This window comes from Doryrhamphus excisus, chromosome 15, assembly GCF_030265055.1.
Source record: "Doryrhamphus excisus isolate RoL2022-K1 chromosome 15, RoL_Dexc_1.0, whole genome shotgun sequence".
Lineage (NCBI taxonomy): Eukaryota > Metazoa > Chordata > Actinopteri > Syngnathiformes > Syngnathidae > Doryrhamphus > Doryrhamphus excisus.
In genome coordinates this window covers 12,492,977-12,511,095 of record NC_080480.1, presented here as the reverse complement: position 1 = coordinate 12,511,095, position 18,119 = coordinate 12,492,977, and the positions used below count along the sequence as shown (strand labels likewise).

Sequence of the window (18,119 nt, the reverse complement as noted above, 5' to 3'; positions counted from 1 at the left end):
TTATTATTAGTTATAATAATAATTATAATAATAATATGTATTTATATTTTATTAATTTATTTATACAATTATAAATAATAATTTTATTTGTATAGCGCTTTTCAAAATACTCAAAAAAATGGAGTAAACAGAGTAAAAGATACATTAAAATACAACATTTATTCATTTATACACAGCTAAAACATGGGTAAAAGCGGGGCAAAGCAGTCAGGTATAAAAAGTTAGACATTAAAAACAGAATTTAAAGAGGTGGGTTTTTAGTTGTTTTTTGAAACTGGGCAAGGTCGGGGCAAGCACGGAGCAAATGGGGCCAAGAATTTACGCATGATTTTCACATTTAAAATGTTGTATTGTCTAATTTATCACAGAATACAGCTGAAATACTCTTGAAATGCAAACAGATTGCTGCTCCTGCCGTTTTTTAAATAGAGTAAAGAATCTAAACGTGTGTTCTGGAGTACTATGTGATGAGTTGAGTCAATGAAAGGCATTGGCAATCGGTTGTTGCTAGGCAAAATTTGTATCCCCATTCAAAAACTGTTAGAGAAAGGACAGGCGGGGTCCGCAAGCACACAGTCAGTCACAACCGCACCAAGAGGATTATGACATCTGTTTATTTAGACACTATTTTGCAATTGTATATACGTGACATGTTGCCTTCCACAAGAGAGAAAGTATAAGTAGCATTGGAGTAAAAAACTAAAAAAAAAATAGACTAAAAAGGTAGTACTGTGAAGATTATGGAATGTCTTTTCCGTCCAATATTTTCTATGGAGGTCAGAAGGAGGAATGAATACCCGGCACACAGGTGGTCCGAGGTCATGGGAGGAAGTAAGGAGAGGGGGTTATGTGCGTTGGCATGTGGAGGTCTTTCATCCCACCCACCGGGTTTTTAATCGGGCCTTTCTTGAGCTGCCAAAGCCAGAAGCCGAGCAGTTGAGTCTCCAATCGCTTGTCCAGAACCAGTAGTTGACCGGCGTCCAAAGACCGCACATTGGTATTGTGTTCCGCAAGCGCCGTCCCAAGGTTACCAAGCGAGCTGCAGTGCGAAGAGCAAATCAGCCGGCTTATATTTAGCCTTGCAAATGGCGCTCTGTGGATTATGTCTTGCGGCTCTCCGGTTTCGTCTTCAACGTGTGTGTTTGCTAGCATGACGGGGGCTCCGGTCCGAGCTATTCAGGTGAGGCTCCCAGTGTCGTGTTCTTCCACACCGGCTCATCTTCCAGGCATTTTTTCGCTCACCCTCTTGGCGCTCAGGCACGCTGTAAAGATATTTACAGAGGTGAGGAGAGCAGCAGAGACACTTGTGTCAGGACCCGTGGACAACCAGTTGAGTCTCTTAGGGGGATCATGGATGTTCTGGCCTTAGAGGCAAAGACTGTGAACGGTGCAGAGCCAGAGAAGAAGAAGGCTGCGTCCAGGCCCAGACCTAAACCTCCGAAAAAGCCCAAAAGGATCGTATACTTTGAGGTGGAGATTGTGGATGTTAAAAGCAAGGAGAAACTTCTACTGCTGGACAAGGTGAGGATGCGAGTTGCTCTTTTGAATTATGAACCCCTCGTGTATAAATAATATTATTGCATGTTGTTTCAAGTCCTTGACCTCACAGAACTGAGACAGCTGAAGAATGACAAGCATGTTGTAGCTTTTATGGTTCCTTTTGGCGCTTTGTCACCTCCCAGGAGGACTTTCATGTTGCTAGATAGCTTTGGACAAATGTGTGCTAAAGTGGTGTCAAATCAGCAGTACTATTAAACTGCAGAGATTCTGTAAAAACATTTAAAAAAGTCCCAAAAATGTAAGCGTTAATATCACCGTGATCGCTATTGAGCATGCTAATGTGTCCCTAAGATGACATCATTGCGCGTTTAATCTTTATGACATCTTGGGGACTTTTTGGCTGAGTTACAAAAACAGTTTTTGTATGATTTGGTTTTGGACAGAATTTTTCCGTAATTCTCGTACACTGTCTCAATAGTTTTTAATATTGTACATAAAAATTAGTGTGCCCAAACAAAGCACCTTATACAGGGGTGACTACACTTTCTTTATTGAGTGACTTCTAAATAACCCACCATGGGGCCAAATAAAGTTGCAAGCGCAGCAATTTCATAGCGTATGGTGAAAAACTCTCTTGATTTAAGGAAAGAATGTAATTAAAAGTACAAAGATCTTCCCCTCTTGGCTAGCATAGTCTTCAGTTACGGCGAAAGTGATGTTAAATGTTCAGTTATTCATTTCTGCATGTGAAACTATAATCATTCTCAACAAAATGTGTTTTTTGATAATATTTATGGGTGTCTGGAACTGATTTATTGGATTTGCATCATTCTGTAGGGGTAAAATTGACTTTAAATATGTCTACACACCAATGTTATCAGTGTTGTTGTTGTTACAGGTGGAGCCAACCGCAACTATTTTGGATATCAAGGCCTTGTTTCACAAATCATGTAAGCCAACTAATTGACACAACCTTCCAAAATGAATTGACAACATGACTGTGTACATTTTCAATAGATCCAAAGTGGTACCCCGCCAGACAATCACTGCGTTTGGATCCAAGTAAGATCTACTGTCTTAATCTTTGATTGGCAGGAGGTCATGTCACTGTCTTGATTGGCTGAACGTGTTTAGTTATTTATTTTATTTTTTTGTTCCAGAGGGTAAATGTCTCAGAGATGAGGAAGTTCTCCAAACACTTCCCGTGGGAACCACAGCTAGCTTCTACTTTAGTGACCTAGGACCTCAACTCACATGGGGAACAGTGAGTGACCACACACAAACACACACACATCGTACATACATATATCCATGTGCAGATGTTGATCCTATGTTTAAGATGCTATGTCACAACTAATGTACAGATAGTATTGGTGCCATCTAGTGGTACAATTCTAGATTGCATGTAGCCTGAGTATCCTTGGCATAATAAAAAGATCAGGGTGATATCGTGGCAAAATAAACCACATAAATGTATTTTAACAGGAAATATGTAATGAATAAAAATAGATGTCCATAACAGACAAATAAAATAAAATTAAAACAATTATTATTCTTTACAGCAATGTATTTTTATTATTATTTTTTGTTGTCACAGCGATGTATTTTTAGGTCAATATATGATTGCTGCTCATTTATATTAATAATCCTCAAAAGAAACAATTATATATATGTTAACATATAAATATATATTATATATAATTAACATATATATTTATATATATATAATATATAAATATATGTTAATATATTAATATATACAAATATATGTTAATCGTATGTATAAATTATGAGATAAGAAAGTCATAATTATGAGATAAAAGGTTGAAATTATGAGATAAAGTCATAACTTTAAGATGAAAAGTCAAAATTGTGATATAAAAAGTCGAAATTATGAGCTAAAAAGTCGAAATTATGAGCTAAAAAGTCGATATGAGATACAAACTGCGCATGCGCCACAGGTGCCGCCTTCTTCACTTGGCAAAAATGGCGACACAATTGTAAGCAAGGTGGGTATTCTACTAAACAAGAATGCGACCGCGGACAACTCATTACACATGTAGCAAACATCGAACATTTACAAAATATATTTACAAAAGACACCCACTTACAATTGTGTCGCCATTTTTGTCAAGTGAAGAAGGCGGCACCTGTGGCACATGCGCAGTTGATCTCATAATTTCGACTTTTTATCTCATAATTATAGCATATAAACTAACCCGTGAGCCTTCCACAAACTTGGTCCAGCAGCCACACTTGATACGGGACACTTGGGTCATATATTGTGTGTAATAAAAGTCCATTTGGCTGGTTTGCGTTCTTCTCACCTCCTACAGAGGCTGTCCTCTAACGCCGGGACATCTAATCTCATGCCCCCATTTCTCCTGCTGGTGTTTATCCCTCTCCAGCCTCTCATTTGCCTCTCACTTTGTTCACCCTTTGCCCACCGAGCCATTCAGTCTGTCCTTCCACTGCTGAGCTGGCTCCTATGTGACGTCGTTCGTGTCCATTTCAGGTGTTCCTGGCCGAGTGTGTCGGTCCACTGCTCATCTATTTAATGTTCTACTTCCGCCTTCCCTTCATCTACGCGCCCAAATATGACTTCACCAGCAGCAAACACTGGGTGGTACAGTGAGTGTCAGCGGTTTTTTTTCGAGGGGGGGGGGGCGTATTATAGATACGCATGTCAATATCAATACACTAAATTCATTAAAATGTACTTTTTTTTATAGTTCTGCTTGCATCTGTCACTCCTTCCATTACATCAAGAGGATTCTGGAGACACTGTTTGTCCACCGCATATCCAACGGGACCATGCCTCTGAGGAATATATTTAAGGTGAATTAGAAGATTAGAAGATGAAGAATGTTAGCTACTCCTCGCGACCTTCCCTGGCCACTTGTTGCTAGGCAAAATCCATAGCGCGTGCTTATGATTTCCCCCGTAGCCCATTTAGATCACTGCTACACGTGATCCAGTTAATGTCTCTATTAAATTAACCGGAAGAGTCACCGGAAGTCTGTAAAAGCAAAAAATAACCACCGGGTCACAAAACAATGGTTGGAACAGCTGTGGCTGTTGTTAATTTGAGATGGAAGTACGGTTGCAATTGAGGTACAATGTCACAAGCTACTTCCGGGATTGAACATCTCGCGGTTTTTCACAAATGAATGAATAGATTTCGTGGTTGACTATGGCCTATTATTGGTAAAACCGGGTCACAAGACAATGGCTGGAACAGCTGTGGCTGTTGTTAATTTGTTTTCACACTCCACAAGATGGAAGTACAGTTGCAATTGGGGTACAATCGTCACAAGCTACTTCCGGGATTGAAAATCCCGCCTAATGAATGAATAAATTTCGTGGTTGACTATGGCCTATTATTGGTAAACACATTCGTATATAACTGTAGTGGCCACTAGGTGTCACTAATAACACACGTACCACACAAAACAGGCACAATACTTACACTGGGGACTGTTATGGCCACACTCCATCCAAAACTCAACTCTGAATTTCCGCCGTTACTTCCTGTTTACATGTTCTAATTATGAAAAGCCTGGAACCAATGAACTGCCTAATCGCTGTTACAGCATTGGTTGTGCCGTCTTTGCAGAATTGTGGCTATTACTGGTGCGCCGCAGCCTGGATGGCGTACTACATAAACCACCCTCTCTACACCACGCCTTGTAAGTGCCGCCATTATTTATTCATCATTCAGTCATTTATTTATTCATCAGTGTGCTTCCATCTTGTCTTCTATGTGCTTCAGTTTATGGGCAGCAGCAGGTGAACACAGGACTTTACATTTTCTGGGTAAGGTGGAGATGAAAATGCAAAGTGTTGATTGCGTTAATGTTCATGCTTGGATGTTTTGCTTACTCACCCAGTTCTGCCAAATAGGGAATTTCTCCATCCATGTTGCTCTCCGTAACATCAAACAACCAGGTAGAACATTTTTGGACCACTTCTTAAAAATAAATGAAGTTAAAAAATGCATGAAAAATGTTTCATGTTATCTCAGGTTCAAAAGTGAAGAAGATTCCTTACCCGACGAAAAATCCTTTCACATGGATTTTCTGGCTGGTGTCTTGTCCAAACTATACATATGAGGTAAGAAATTATGTAGTAATATTGCATTATGTTACATTGATCAGGAAGAATTGTCCAGAAACTTAAGTAACAAGGAACTTTCTCCATGCTATGTCTTATTTAATGTCTTATTTTTCGTCTTATTATGTCTATTACTTTGGGTAATACTAGTATAAAAGTGACTGTAGCAGGGGTCTCAAACTCAATTTACTTGGGGGGCCACTGGAGCTAGGGTCTGGGCGAGACTGGGATCAGATTTTCCAAAACCCCCCCCAAAAAAACGCATTTATTAAAAACAGAAAAATGAATAAACTTTGCTTTGGTTTCGATTTTCTACAAGAAAAGCTCTGATAAAACATTCCACTGTTCTCAAATATCTTACTTTTTATTTTTCTACACAAAATAAGATGAAAATAAACAAATCAAGAATAAAGAAAATCAACCAATCAGTAATGAATAAATAAATAAATATAATAATAATAATAAAACGGCAAATAATAAAAACTTACCAAAACCACATAGTTGGTGGGTAGACAAATTATTTTTTCAGATTAAAATGAACAAAGCATTATTAGAGCCCTGTAGACATGACAAAACACAACTATAGTCACATTTATACTCTTTTTATTTACAACATATTGCGCAACTGCAGGGTCTTGAGACACATGCTAACTCGCAAACTAGAGAGCTAGCGACCTAAACGGTAGCCTTCAAGTTATTTCCTTTAAACTTAAATAGCCAAAAACTTACCACTTCCACACGGATAGGGAGGATAACAATAACAGTTATTTAACCTTTAACATGAACATTAATCAAACATAATAATTTTTTCTGGGTACATGATCCATATCAAACTTGCGCGGGCCGCACTAACATTAAACTTTCATATCAAGGCAGGGGCCTCAAACTAGTGGGCCGCGTGTTTGGGACCCCTGGACTATAGGGATGTTTGATCATGACTAGTAGCCTCTAATAATGTTAAAAACTGTATTTAGAAGGATGTTAGCAGGCTTTCTGTGTTCTAACTATGAAAATATTCCATTTATAAATAAGTTAACAAGGGATTACTGTACTGGACACTTTTGGAGACCAGCATGAATGGACATATTGTCTTTTTTATTACATGTGTCATTGCCAATTATGCAAATTAGATCACGTCCCTCCCCGCCCTCAGCCACAAACAATAGAGAAGCATCTATCTCCAAATTGGGACTTTTTTATCATCCATGTGATACGTCGTCTTTGACTTATGAAAAAAAAAGTCACACTTGTAATGAATTTGAAATGGGATGATCATCTTTGAATATTCTGATCTCCTGCTTCCATGCCATTGCTGTATATAGCCGAATAATGCTAACTAGGGGTGTGCCAGGCATATCGTACTTCTTTAGACACTGGTAAATCTCTCTTGGAATGTTGTGAACTCCTGTTTCCCTGCCAGTGTTGGAACACAGTGTCCCATAGGTGACGTCATGTTGGGGCAAACTATTTGAGACTGACTCAACAGCGCTTTTACTGGTTGCAACTCAGTACTGCAGTCTATTTTGGCCTTAATTGCTGCAAGAAACAATCGGCAATCTGTTTGAAAAGTAAATTAGAGTAAATAAAGAGTATATTTAGTAAATATAGAGTAAATTAAATTAGCTCTACATATTATAGAGCACTACAGGAGGCAATTGTTGGTTCTTCAATACAATATAAGTGATTTGAATGGAGAAACTATTCCATACAGACAGTGTGTCAGTTTAATATGTGTAAATGCTGCCATCTCCTGGTAGCAGAAGGTTTTACAGCTGCATGTGTGTGTATGTGTGTGTGTGTGTGTGAACAGCTGGGCTCGTGGATAGGATTCAGCGTGATGACGCAGTGTGTCCCTGTGGCTCTCTTCACTGTGGTGGGCTTCATCCAGATGACTGTGTGGGCCCGAGGGAAACACCGCAGCTACTTGAAGGAGTTTAAGGATTATCCCACCCTGCGCTCCTCCATACTGCCCTTCATCCTTTAGGAAGGGCAAACACCACCCTGGACCACCACCACCACCATCACCCCACCATAATCCCTCCAGCCCACTGGACTGTCACAAACTTGAAGCAGTTTTTGGCTGGTTTAAAGTCTTAATTTACCGTTGTTGAGGGGAAAAAAAAAAGTCCTTTACGTGTAGATGTTGATCCATGTAGCCAGCAGCCTGGAGCTGACCCATGAACGACCTTCGTATTCTTAAATCATAAAGCAGACAGGCTATGCTCTTTTTTTTTTTTTTTGCTTTGTGAGTGTGCATCAAGTGCATTTTTGGCATAGAACATGAAGAAATACACTCTAAAAATCTATTGACACCACTTGATTTAATACATAAATGCAATGTAAAAAATGTAATTAATTGATTTAGATAAACTTTCTAAGTTGCTAACGTTATTTTTTAAGTTATGTTCAAATAATAATGTTGGCTATTACATGGACTTAATTTAGCATGTCGTATACACTCAAATTTTATTGTTGGTAAGCTTAAAACAAAATTCAAGTTGCCATGACTTTAAAATTAGCTTGGTAACATAATACACACACACACACACACACACATATATATATATATATAAAATTTTATTTAATTAAGTAGACAACAAATTAAACTACTTTGAATAAAATGATTAAGTCAGTTGACTTAACATATTTTTTTGAGTCACGAACTTAAAAACTTGTCCCTATGACAACAATTATTCAGTAAGCATTACTTAAAATAAGCTTTGAGTGAAGAGGAAAAGCTAATTCGTGCAATGCAATATTGTTTGTTGGTTCAAAGCAATTTCAAATGAAGTTGTCATAACTAAGAAAGACTAATGGAAACTGTTGCGTTGATTTTTTTTGTTGAGGCTAAACATTTATTTTTTGAGTGTAGGATCCAATCCCAAATCCAGAGCCGCCAAGACTCCAAGTAAACTTTAAAAAAAGGATGCCACGTCATGTTTTAGTGCAGTTTTTTTTTAAGTTCTTTGGATTTATTTGTCTACTAATCGGAGCCACAGTGCTTCACGTAATTGCTTACAGACATTTGAGGGAAAATGAAAACATCTTCCACTTTCAATGATTGTACAAAAAAAGGGCTAAATAAAAAAAAAGTATCAAGAGGCTGAACAAGGCTTTATTTGTGTTGACGGACTGATTTAAGACAAGGTGGACTACATCCTATGGAATGTTACACACTTCAAGAGTCATGTATAGATGGCATGACAAAAACGATGAACGATAACAAATATTGCATCTGATCTGCTCTGTATTGGCTCGGCCTGGTTCTTGTATTATTTACCATGCAGGCGGCCATTGCTGCTCTTAATGCAAATCAATGAGGTAAGTAGAAATGAACGAGGACGAGGAAGTGCTATCAGCTACTGCAGGAACTTTGATGCACTTTTTTACCTGCGTGGTTTTGGGGAAGGTCTCACCACAGAAGCGAGTAGGAAGAAGGTTCTGGAGGAGCCCCCGCCCCAAGTGCAGCACTTCAGTCGTTGAGGGAAAAAAAGGTGGGGGTATGAGCCCATAGGAAGTCCACAGGGTACACAGCCCCTGGCTTCATGATACATGGTGTGGCTCTTCTTAAAGGGCCAGCGCACCTCCTGTGCGCCAGTGTGAAATGGGGATCATAATGAGAGGTAGGATGAATGTCTTTTAAGTCACTAGCCCCCCCCCCCTTCCTTCTTTCCTCCATATATTGTCTCAGAGGTCCTCACACTCCAGGAAGTGGGTCCTCTGGAGCACCTTGATGTGACGCTCGTAGATTTTGAGGGCGGGGCCGAGTCGGATGGACAGGCCTGTCAGCACGTCGCTGCGTTGCATGAGCAGCAGCGACTTGCCGTCAATCTCCTGTTAAATGGGGGGGAACAATGACGATTTTGGTTAGTCAGTTCAATACCTGGTTCACGCCATTTTAAAATCCAGGGTTACATTTAATATCATAAGTCTCATAATGTATTCTTTTTTATTACATTGTTATACTGAAGCTAAATAAAACACTTTACCATTAATGCGCCTTGTGGTGCTGCACTGTATATTTATTTATTTTCACATATTCATAAAGGGGTTTTTTTCTGCAGAATTAGCTAGCTGACTAAGTTTACTTCTTGACCGCTCAATGACCCTGGTAGGCTGGCGCATTATCCAGTAATTATCGAGTTTTGGTGTATGGTGCGGAAAATATGGGAAGGACAGCTGGCATTGGCTCAGGCCACCCACGCTGCAGTACAAAATGGATGGATGGATTAAGATGCATGAGAAAGTTTTATATTTTGAAAGCTAATTTTACCACTGTGATTTCTGGAATGTTTTTCTTTAAAATGTCAGTGATTTTTAAAAAAAATAAATTCATTTTATTGTTTACCGGGCTGCATGGTGGTTTAGTGGTTAGCGCGCAGACCTCACAGCTAGGAGACCCGAGTTCAATCCCACCCTCGACCATCAGTTTGCATGTTTTCCCCGTGCATGCGTGGGTTTTCTCCGGGTACTCCGGTTTCCTCCCATATTCCAAAAACATGCTAGGTTAATTGGCGACTCCAAATTGTCCATAGGTATGAATGTGAGTGTGAATGGTTGTTTGTCTATATGTGCCCTGTGATTGGCTGTGATAGGCTCCAGCACTCCCGCAACCCTCGTGAGGCTAAGCGGTATAAAATGAATGAATGATTGAATGAAGGTTTGCCACCCCTGTTATAAAGGAACTGTCTATGAATGTAGCTTGTTGTTCCAACTCCGTACAGTAGATGGCATTGTAACTCCTCTTCTCCTCAGAGCACCAGGTCTACTCCAGCAGTGATTCCCAGCCACTGTGCCTTGCACATGAATATATGCTAAATGTTTACTACAAATAATGTATCTTTCTTCATCTATTGATGCTAGCAATTTATAGTGATAGGCAATTAGATGCTCTTCCACGAGAAGGTACTCGGTACGTTTGTATTTGTGGGTGTGCCACAATACTTTTCTAATGTAAAATATGTGCCATGGATGGGAAACACTGTACTGGAGAATATGTTGCCAACTATATTTGTATTCAGACCCCTTTAGAATCTTGCGACAAATCTGGCGACTTTTTTCTAGTTTTATTGGAACCTTTTGGAGGAAGCGTGTATTGCTCTTCTCAATGAGCAGCACATGCTGCTGTGGCCCCTCCCCCACATGTAAAAGCACTCAAAGGTGCCTCTGTGGGAAGCTGATTTGTATTTGTATTTTAATGTATTTACTTTACTTATGCACGATTTTTGTCTCTTAAGTGTCCATAAAAATCAGATACGTTGTAGCCAATTAAGACAATGACGTCATCACAGCATCCCAACAAATACGTACATTGGTGTACTGTGGAAAACCCTTTGCAGTGATGCATGTATACGCAGTAATCTTGTATGTTCAATAGTGGGGAATTCTATTGCCAAGTCCTCAAATGGCCAGGAACGCAGGAAAAAAAAAAAAAACACCAACCTGTGTCTTAAACGCCACGGCCTGTTCTGGGAAGCCCGCGTCGGAGAAGTAAGTTACCACGTCCGCCACACTCCACTGTAGCAAGTTCTGAGTCATCTTCTCCTTCTTCACTGAGCTGCAAAAAAGACATGTATTTTTTTTTTTTTAAAAAGGATGCATAATTTGTGATGACAGAGATGGGACACTCACATGTCATCGCTTTTATCCCCATTCACTAGAACGTTGTTGACTTGTGGGGGGGAGATCATCTCTGCATTCTTCTTTAAAGTACCTGCTAATAACAGCCAAATGTTACTTTAAGCAGGATGCAGCCTCATTCACTGCATTCACGAGCCAAGCACTGGTCGCAATATGTTTTACAACTGTGTATTCAAGCCGCTGGAGTATATTCGTAAGTCTCATTATGGGATGTTTTCAGAGAAAAGACGCTTTGATGTAGTCACAAATCTTGTAAGTAGTTCAGAAAAAAAGGGATGTTGTGAAAATCGCAAAGTGCAAACAGAAGTGTACTGCTGTTTTTAAGAACCGTAAATGCTAGACGAAGATCCCTTATAAGACAGCAGGGTTCTGCTGTTTAAGGAACTCCTGCAAAAAGTCTAGTCAAAGATCTTCTATACACCAAGACCGTACTGCTGCTTTTAAGAAACGACAGCAAAACCACTAGTCAAGGATGCGTTTTTGAAGCACTACTGTAAAAACGGCCTTTAAAGATCCTCACTAGGAGAGGAGTGCGCTGCTGTTTTTAAGGAGCAACTACAAAAATGCTAGACAAAGATTGTCCTCATAACAGACATAGACTTTCTTTATTGTCATTGCACAATAACACAGCAGTGAAATTGCCAACAAAATGTTGTTGTCTGGCTCCCGTATAATAATAAATAATATATAATAATATGGAGAATAAATAGATGACGTCAAATATAAACAATGTACAGCGTAAACAGTAATTTGTAGAAATAATTTAAACAATTTAGAATAAATAATAATAATTTAAAGGGACAGCATAACAGGATCATACTGTTGTTTCTATTGCAAAAATACTAGTCAAAGATCCCGTACCTGACAGGAGCGCTCTCCAGTTTTTAAGGACCAACTGTAAAAAGCGCTAGTCAAAGATCCTCTGTATGACAGGAGCATGTGGTTGTTTTTAAGGACCTATTGCGAAAACGTTAGTCAAAGATCCTCTAAATGACAGAAGTGCTCTGATGTTTTCAAGGATGTATTGCAAAAAACTAGTCAAAGATCCTATGTACAACAAGACCACACTGCTGCTTTTGAGAAACTATTGCAGAAACACTAGTCAAAGATCATCTGTATGACAGGATCAGACAGGTGTTTCTAAGGAAAATGCTAGTTACAAATGCTCGATATGACAAGAGTGTAGCCGTTTTCATTAGGTTGGAGGTCTGTGCTATTCGCTTGCGACGTCTCCATGAGGTGCGTGCCATGTTTATGTGTCAAGCTCGAGCGGGTGGGTAAGGACATCGAGTGTGGACTTAAAAAGCTGTCCATCCGACACACAGCAAGGTAGCATATCTAATGGAGAAGAGTGGTTCTGTTTCATGCCCACTTTGATCTATTGGCCCAGGCAGACTGGTGGTCCGGCAAAGAAATGGTCCTCCTATTGTTATTAAGCTTACCTACTGTGTGTAGAACCAGAGCAACTGGACACGCTTGATTTTTAACTTCTTGTTTCACTTCTCATTGAGGTCCATGTACAAATGCTCTCATTCAACCCCCCAGATATAACATGTACACACACTTATACACTTTTTACCCTAAAATAATTTGTGGATAAAAACATATTGTTGCGGAACAAGATCATAACTTGTGAAAGAGAGTAACTCACAGTCGTCCAACGACGACAGAGTCTGTGTCCGTCCCTCGGAAATGTCGCCGCTCCTCTCCTGCAGGGAATAAAAGAGGAAGATATCAAGTACGGAGCAGACAATATGAATGTGGAAACAGGAAATTAAGGAGCACAAGTGGGGGGGTCCTTTACCAGTTGTGTGGGGTAATCTGGTACCAGCTGGTCTGTGAGAGGGCTGCTGTCCTCTGTCTTGTCTTCTTTTTTGACATTGTTCTTCGGAGTGAGCGCCACAGGGTGGACTGTTGCTTTCATGGCCACTGTTGACAAAAAGACATAAGACATTAACATTGTAATCGATTCCATATGTGTGTCAAGTGTTCCTGTTGCGGTTATTCAGTCAGTACCTTTGTCTATCTGCATTCCTGTGTCCTGGCGCTCCACTGGGCAGCCAGCGGCACCATAAGCCCAGTCATTGTGTGCAAGGGCCCTCGGGCTGGAGGGGGGCAAGGAGCTGGGCCTTGTACCAGCCCTTTGGAATGAGATGCAATCCAGGCCCAAGCCAAGGGGGGCACCGGGACTGGGCCGAGTGCCAGAGGGAGAGCAGGGGGCGGATGCCGCTCGCGCTCCCGCACCTTGCATGGCCGTAGCTTCACATGCAGGGCCAGGGGAGGGTCCGTAATGTCTGTCCCGGCTCTCGTCGCCCCCTTCCTCATCTGCATTACTGTCTGTGTCCATCGCCATGGAGGTGTCCGCCTACAAGATTACAACATAAGATCATTGTCGTCGTCTATTCGGCTCAAAGCCACTAGGGGGCATATTTTCACAATATCTGGGGATTGATATGCATTGCTGTGGTATTTTCAATGGCATTATAGTTATATTATTCCTTTCATTTGCATTCAAACGGCATTCTTGAGTTACATCAGATTAGTCGGCTTGTTCAGGATGAGTGATACAGAATTTTCTGGCCAAGCACTTACTGGTTCTGACTTATTGGACTTTTTATGCTTGCATAGTATCCGGATTGCTATGCAATAATATACTGTGATGTATTTACTGGCATTATAGCCCCTATTAAATTATTAATTATTTGGGCTGCATGGTGGCCTAGCTTCTTGGCCACACAGATATGGGACTCTCTGTTTGGGTGTTTGCATGTTCTCCCTGGCTGTGGGTTTCCTCCCACTTTAAATTGTCCATAGGTATGAATTTGAGTGTGAATGATTGTCTATAGAATGGTTGTTTGTCGATATGTGCCCTGTGATTGGCTGGCGACCAGTCCAGGGTGTACCCCGCCTCTTGCCTGAAGACAGATGGGATAGGCTCCAGCACCCCTGCGACCCTTGTGAGGAAAAGCGGTAGAAAATGAATGAATGAATGAATGAATGAATGATTGTCTATACAATGGTTGTTTGTCGATATGTGCCCTGTGATTGGCTGGCGACCAGTCCAGGGTGTACCCCGCCTCTTGCCCGAAGACAGCTGGGATAGGCTCCAGCACCCCCGTGACCCTTGTGAGGAAAAAAGCGGTAGAAAATGAATGAATGAATGAATGATTGTCTATATGTGCCCCGCGATTGGCCGGCGACCGGGCCTGGGTGTGCCCCGTTTCTCACCCAAAGTCAGCTGGGATAGGCTCCAGCATACTGGTGCTACCCAAGTTAGGATAAGCTGCATAGAAAATGGATGGATGGAGCCACTTATTTCGAATTTTCTGTCCCAGTACATATACTACGTCCAGGTTATGCAACAAGATCAAACACAAGACATCACTAAGATCATCGGACCCATCATAACATACATTATTATGCTTTCAGGGAACATATTTGCATGGATTTCTAAAGATGTCCATTCTATAACTCCGCAAATTGTGTGCCCTGCACCAAGAGGCTCATCTGAACAAACACTGGTGCATACTGGATGTTCTTAAGCAACAAAATCACAGACAATACATCACTAGAGGATCAGAAGATCATAGTACCCACCATAACATCCTATAAGGCTTTTTGGGCCACATTTGCATGGTATTTATGTTCTGCAAAGATATATAAACTTGTCTTACACACTTATGTTTTATCCTTTCCGTGACAGGATCTCTCAGCATTGTTTGGCCTGAAGTGTGGCTGTTCATTCCGAGTGTTTTCGCCCCTTTTTGTTACTGAACGTGTATTCATAGAATCACGGCTCGTGTGCATATGTCGCAATTTGGTGGTAAATCATTACCACTGGGGCTGCAGCGCAACACACCGAGAAAAAAAAACACACACACACATACAGCATCGACTGCACTGGAGACATGATGAAGTAGTTGCAGGCTGAGCAGAACCATGGCGTTCCTTTCTTTTGGACGGGGCGGTTCGTCAGTCGAGCTAGAGACTGCGTGTCCAGGAGGAGCGCGACACCGGCTCCTCCCTCCGCTATGGATGCCAATCGCACAACTTTCACCGCCGCCCCGAAATAAACAATCAGTGGATCTCGATCTTGAATTGTGTGCCGATGTGCTCCTCGTTTGGGGAGGCCTGCGTGATTGAACATTGTATCCCAGGAGAATGCCCGTAACGGGCCAAGGGGAGGTGTTTGTCTTTGTTTTGCTCAAATTCCCAACGAAGTGCGCATGCAGTTGCAGATTGTCGCCATTGTGCGTTTGCTTCTAAGCGAGGCGCGGCTGCAAAAGGAGGAAAAAAACCGACTTGCAGCTCTACTTTGACTTTGCACAAGCACAGAGCATAATGAGTCCGTTATCGGACACGTTTCGGAATTGAATCGTTGAATGCTTGACGACACAAAGTGATCCGAACACAATTTTGTTTTTGTGGCTGTTACACGCCTTTCCCCCAAAGAGAGCAAACTGGATTTGATCTCGGCTTAACCCACATCGGACAGACGCATCCAGCAAAGCCGAGCTAGCAGCGACGACATGGGCCGACCCATTGCTGGCGTTTCCAGTTTTTTCACTTTCTGCTTATTTGCAACAATATGTATTTCGTTTAGAAATGCTAATCGAGTAGAAAGTGGCGTACGGGACATGCGACGAACACTGCCCCCCACCCAACACCCACACACAGGCGAGACGTGACCGGGCTGTGTGTGTCCGATAATGGATCTAGGATGTCGACTTTTTTTGTAGAGCGTCGCCAATCGTGCATCCCTCGATAAAGTGACGCAGATGACACCACTGGGTTGCATTTATTGACATTATGTTGCAAAACAAAGTAATAGCACATTTTGAAGGGTAGGCTAAAATGTGCGTGAATGTGTTTCAATAACACAATACGCGACATGAATAACGCAAAAAAAACCCAGCAACGAGTAACAATGTCCTCATGTCTTTCATTCAATATTTTATAAACAAGACTTTTTAACACCGTTGTTAAACCGAGATGAACCCAAACACGTATTTCCGGTACGTCTTGTCAAAATAAAGCCATAAAGAAAAGCGCTTCACGTTGACTGTGACAATGACATTCACCGTACTTCCGGATTCGACTCGCGCATCTAGCGCTAGCTTGACCGTCACCCCTCCACCCCCACCTTGTAGCTGAACAAACGCATAGTTTGCTGCTTGTCAAACGGCCCTTTTGTGCTCAAAATGGTGGCTCCTGTTGACAGGAACAAGTTTTAAAACAGTTCAGGTGGAGAAGTGGAACACATTTTATGCGCAAGATAACAGCGTGGCGTCCAAAAAAATGGACGTTACTTAGCTCACGAGCGCACCTTCTTCTATCGCCGCCCCCCCTCCCTCTCTTCGTAGCGCTCGCGCGAGGTTCAACCGCCGCTCCCCAGTTTGCGGCATTCTTTTCAGGGTACATTAACCAAACATCCCGGCTAGCATAACACACATAAAAGCCGACTAAAAACGGGGTATCACAAACCATTCGAGCGATAAACCGGTTCAGGCAACAAAACGTCACACACCTCCTCCTCCTCGTCGTCGTCGTCCGGGTCCGCGGCACCGAGCGCGCTGTCCCCGTTGCTCAAGTCCGAATGACTGGCGTCGTCCACCGCGCTCTTTGCCGCTGCCACAGCCGCCGCTCCACCTCCTCCGACTCCAACAGTCGCAGACACCGCGTCGTCCTTTTTGCGGCACCTCCGCTGAACCTTGGCGGCGTTCCGGTACGATATGGAGCCCTTGTAGTTGACTTTGAGCACCGTCTGCTCCCGGATCAGTTTCTCCAGTTCTGCGCACGTTTGGTCGGGCTCGGACCCGTGTCGTCTACGGACCATTCGGCAGATCCTCTCCAAGTCTGGCCGGGCTTTTCTCGACCGTAGGGAGTCGATGGTGTCCAGAATCCACTCTCGGTACTTGGAGTCGGACATTTTTTCCCTCTTCCCCCGCCTCTCTTTTCTTTCTTTCTCGGCTAGCTTCAGTGCGTCAACCTTACGTTAGTTTGGGGCTCGGTGCTCTCGTGAGCCGCGAGTTCAGAAGCGGAAACCTTGCCGTACGCCTGCTTGTGCGCTTAAGGTGGACCGGCCGAGTTGCAACCAAAACTTTCACCCTCCCTGTCGCTCTTAAGGTGGAACTGGTAAGTCCTGCGAGCGAGCGTACACATGCGCTCACGACGACGTGTGAAAGGTGGCCAAAGCGGCAACACAAAGGGGCGACAACTATAAAGATTGTTTTAAATGCTCTCACGCTCATGCGGTGACGTGTCTGAGTTTAGCAAGCAGCTCACATTCATCACTGCGGGAAAACAAAGCTGCCTCATTTTTTTTACGTAGCATCTGTGGGGTGGGTCAAAAGCAGGAACTTTTTTTTTAGGGGGAGGGGTCTATCGAATTGCCGTGGATACATTCCTAGCATAAATGCTGCAAAAACACACTGAAAGATTAGCATTTAGCTAATGTTGCACACCGTGTACCAAGTAACAGCAACGTAAACTACTATATGTATCAAAATACTTAATCATGCTTCAAAGCAAGCATTAACAACACATATAGACTATTTTGGGAAGCCCGTCATGCAATATGGCAGATTGTGCAAAAAAAAAAAAAAGCATAACTTTGGGGATAAGGGAGCCTCAAACTCCAATGGGGTTCAATCTCATGCACGCCATGCAAGATACATAAATACGTTTTTTAAGGAGGGGTCAATCTCATGCATGCACAAAACACAAAATAAATCCATGCTACACACTGAGGACCATGAAAAATACATAATTGTGCTCTAAAACAAGCATTACTGGAGACTTTTCACTCAGGTGCATATCTCATACGATATTGCTGATCTTACAGGAACACCAATAACAAAATGAAA

General features: G+C 42.0%; 2 protein-coding genes and 1 long non-coding RNA gene across 4 annotated transcripts; 1 reads left to right on the top strand and 2 right to left on the bottom strand.

The window, feature by feature from the left end:
- Nucleotides 1-600: 600 nt before the first annotated feature.
- Nucleotides 601-4,096, bottom strand: LOC131102826 (uncharacterized). Its single transcript, XR_009119497.1, has 2 exons — nt 3,828-4,096; nt 601-1,262 (listed from the first exon to the last, which is right to left on the bottom strand). It is a non-coding gene; the product is annotated as an uncharacterized LOC131102826 (long non-coding RNA).
- Nucleotides 982-8,985, top strand: tecra (trans-2,3-enoyl-CoA reductase a). Its single transcript, XM_058048389.1, has 11 exons — nt 982-1,521; nt 2,399-2,450; nt 2,518-2,562; nt 2,661-2,764; nt 4,016-4,131; nt 4,233-4,338; nt 5,117-5,189; nt 5,273-5,316; nt 5,391-5,448; nt 5,525-5,613; nt 7,424-8,985. The coding sequence occupies exons 1-11, from the start codon at nt 1,351-1,353 to the stop codon at nt 7,595-7,597; spliced, it is 1,032 nt and encodes a 343-aa protein (XP_057904372.1). The 5' UTR covers nt 982-1,350; the 3' UTR covers nt 7,598-8,985.
- Nucleotides 8,559-17,623, bottom strand: samd1a (sterile alpha motif domain containing 1a). Of its 2 annotated transcripts, none has more exons than XM_058048385.1 (7): nt 16,781-17,623; nt 13,270-13,618; nt 13,058-13,182; nt 12,905-12,962; nt 11,245-11,329; nt 11,056-11,170; nt 8,559-9,447 (listed from the first exon to the last, which is right to left on the bottom strand). In XM_058048385.1, exons 1-7 carry the CDS (start codon nt 17,180-17,182, stop codon nt 9,301-9,303), a joined length of 1,281 nt encoding a protein of 426 aa, XP_057904368.1. In that variant the 5' UTR covers nt 17,183-17,623; the 3' UTR covers nt 8,559-9,300. The 2 variants fall into 2 exon arrangements, with proteins under 2 accessions (XP_057904368.1, XP_057904369.1); XM_058048386.1 differs by having other exon boundaries at nt 11,245-11,326; nt 16,781-17,610.
- Between the last annotated feature and the right edge of the window lie 496 nt (nt 17,624-18,119).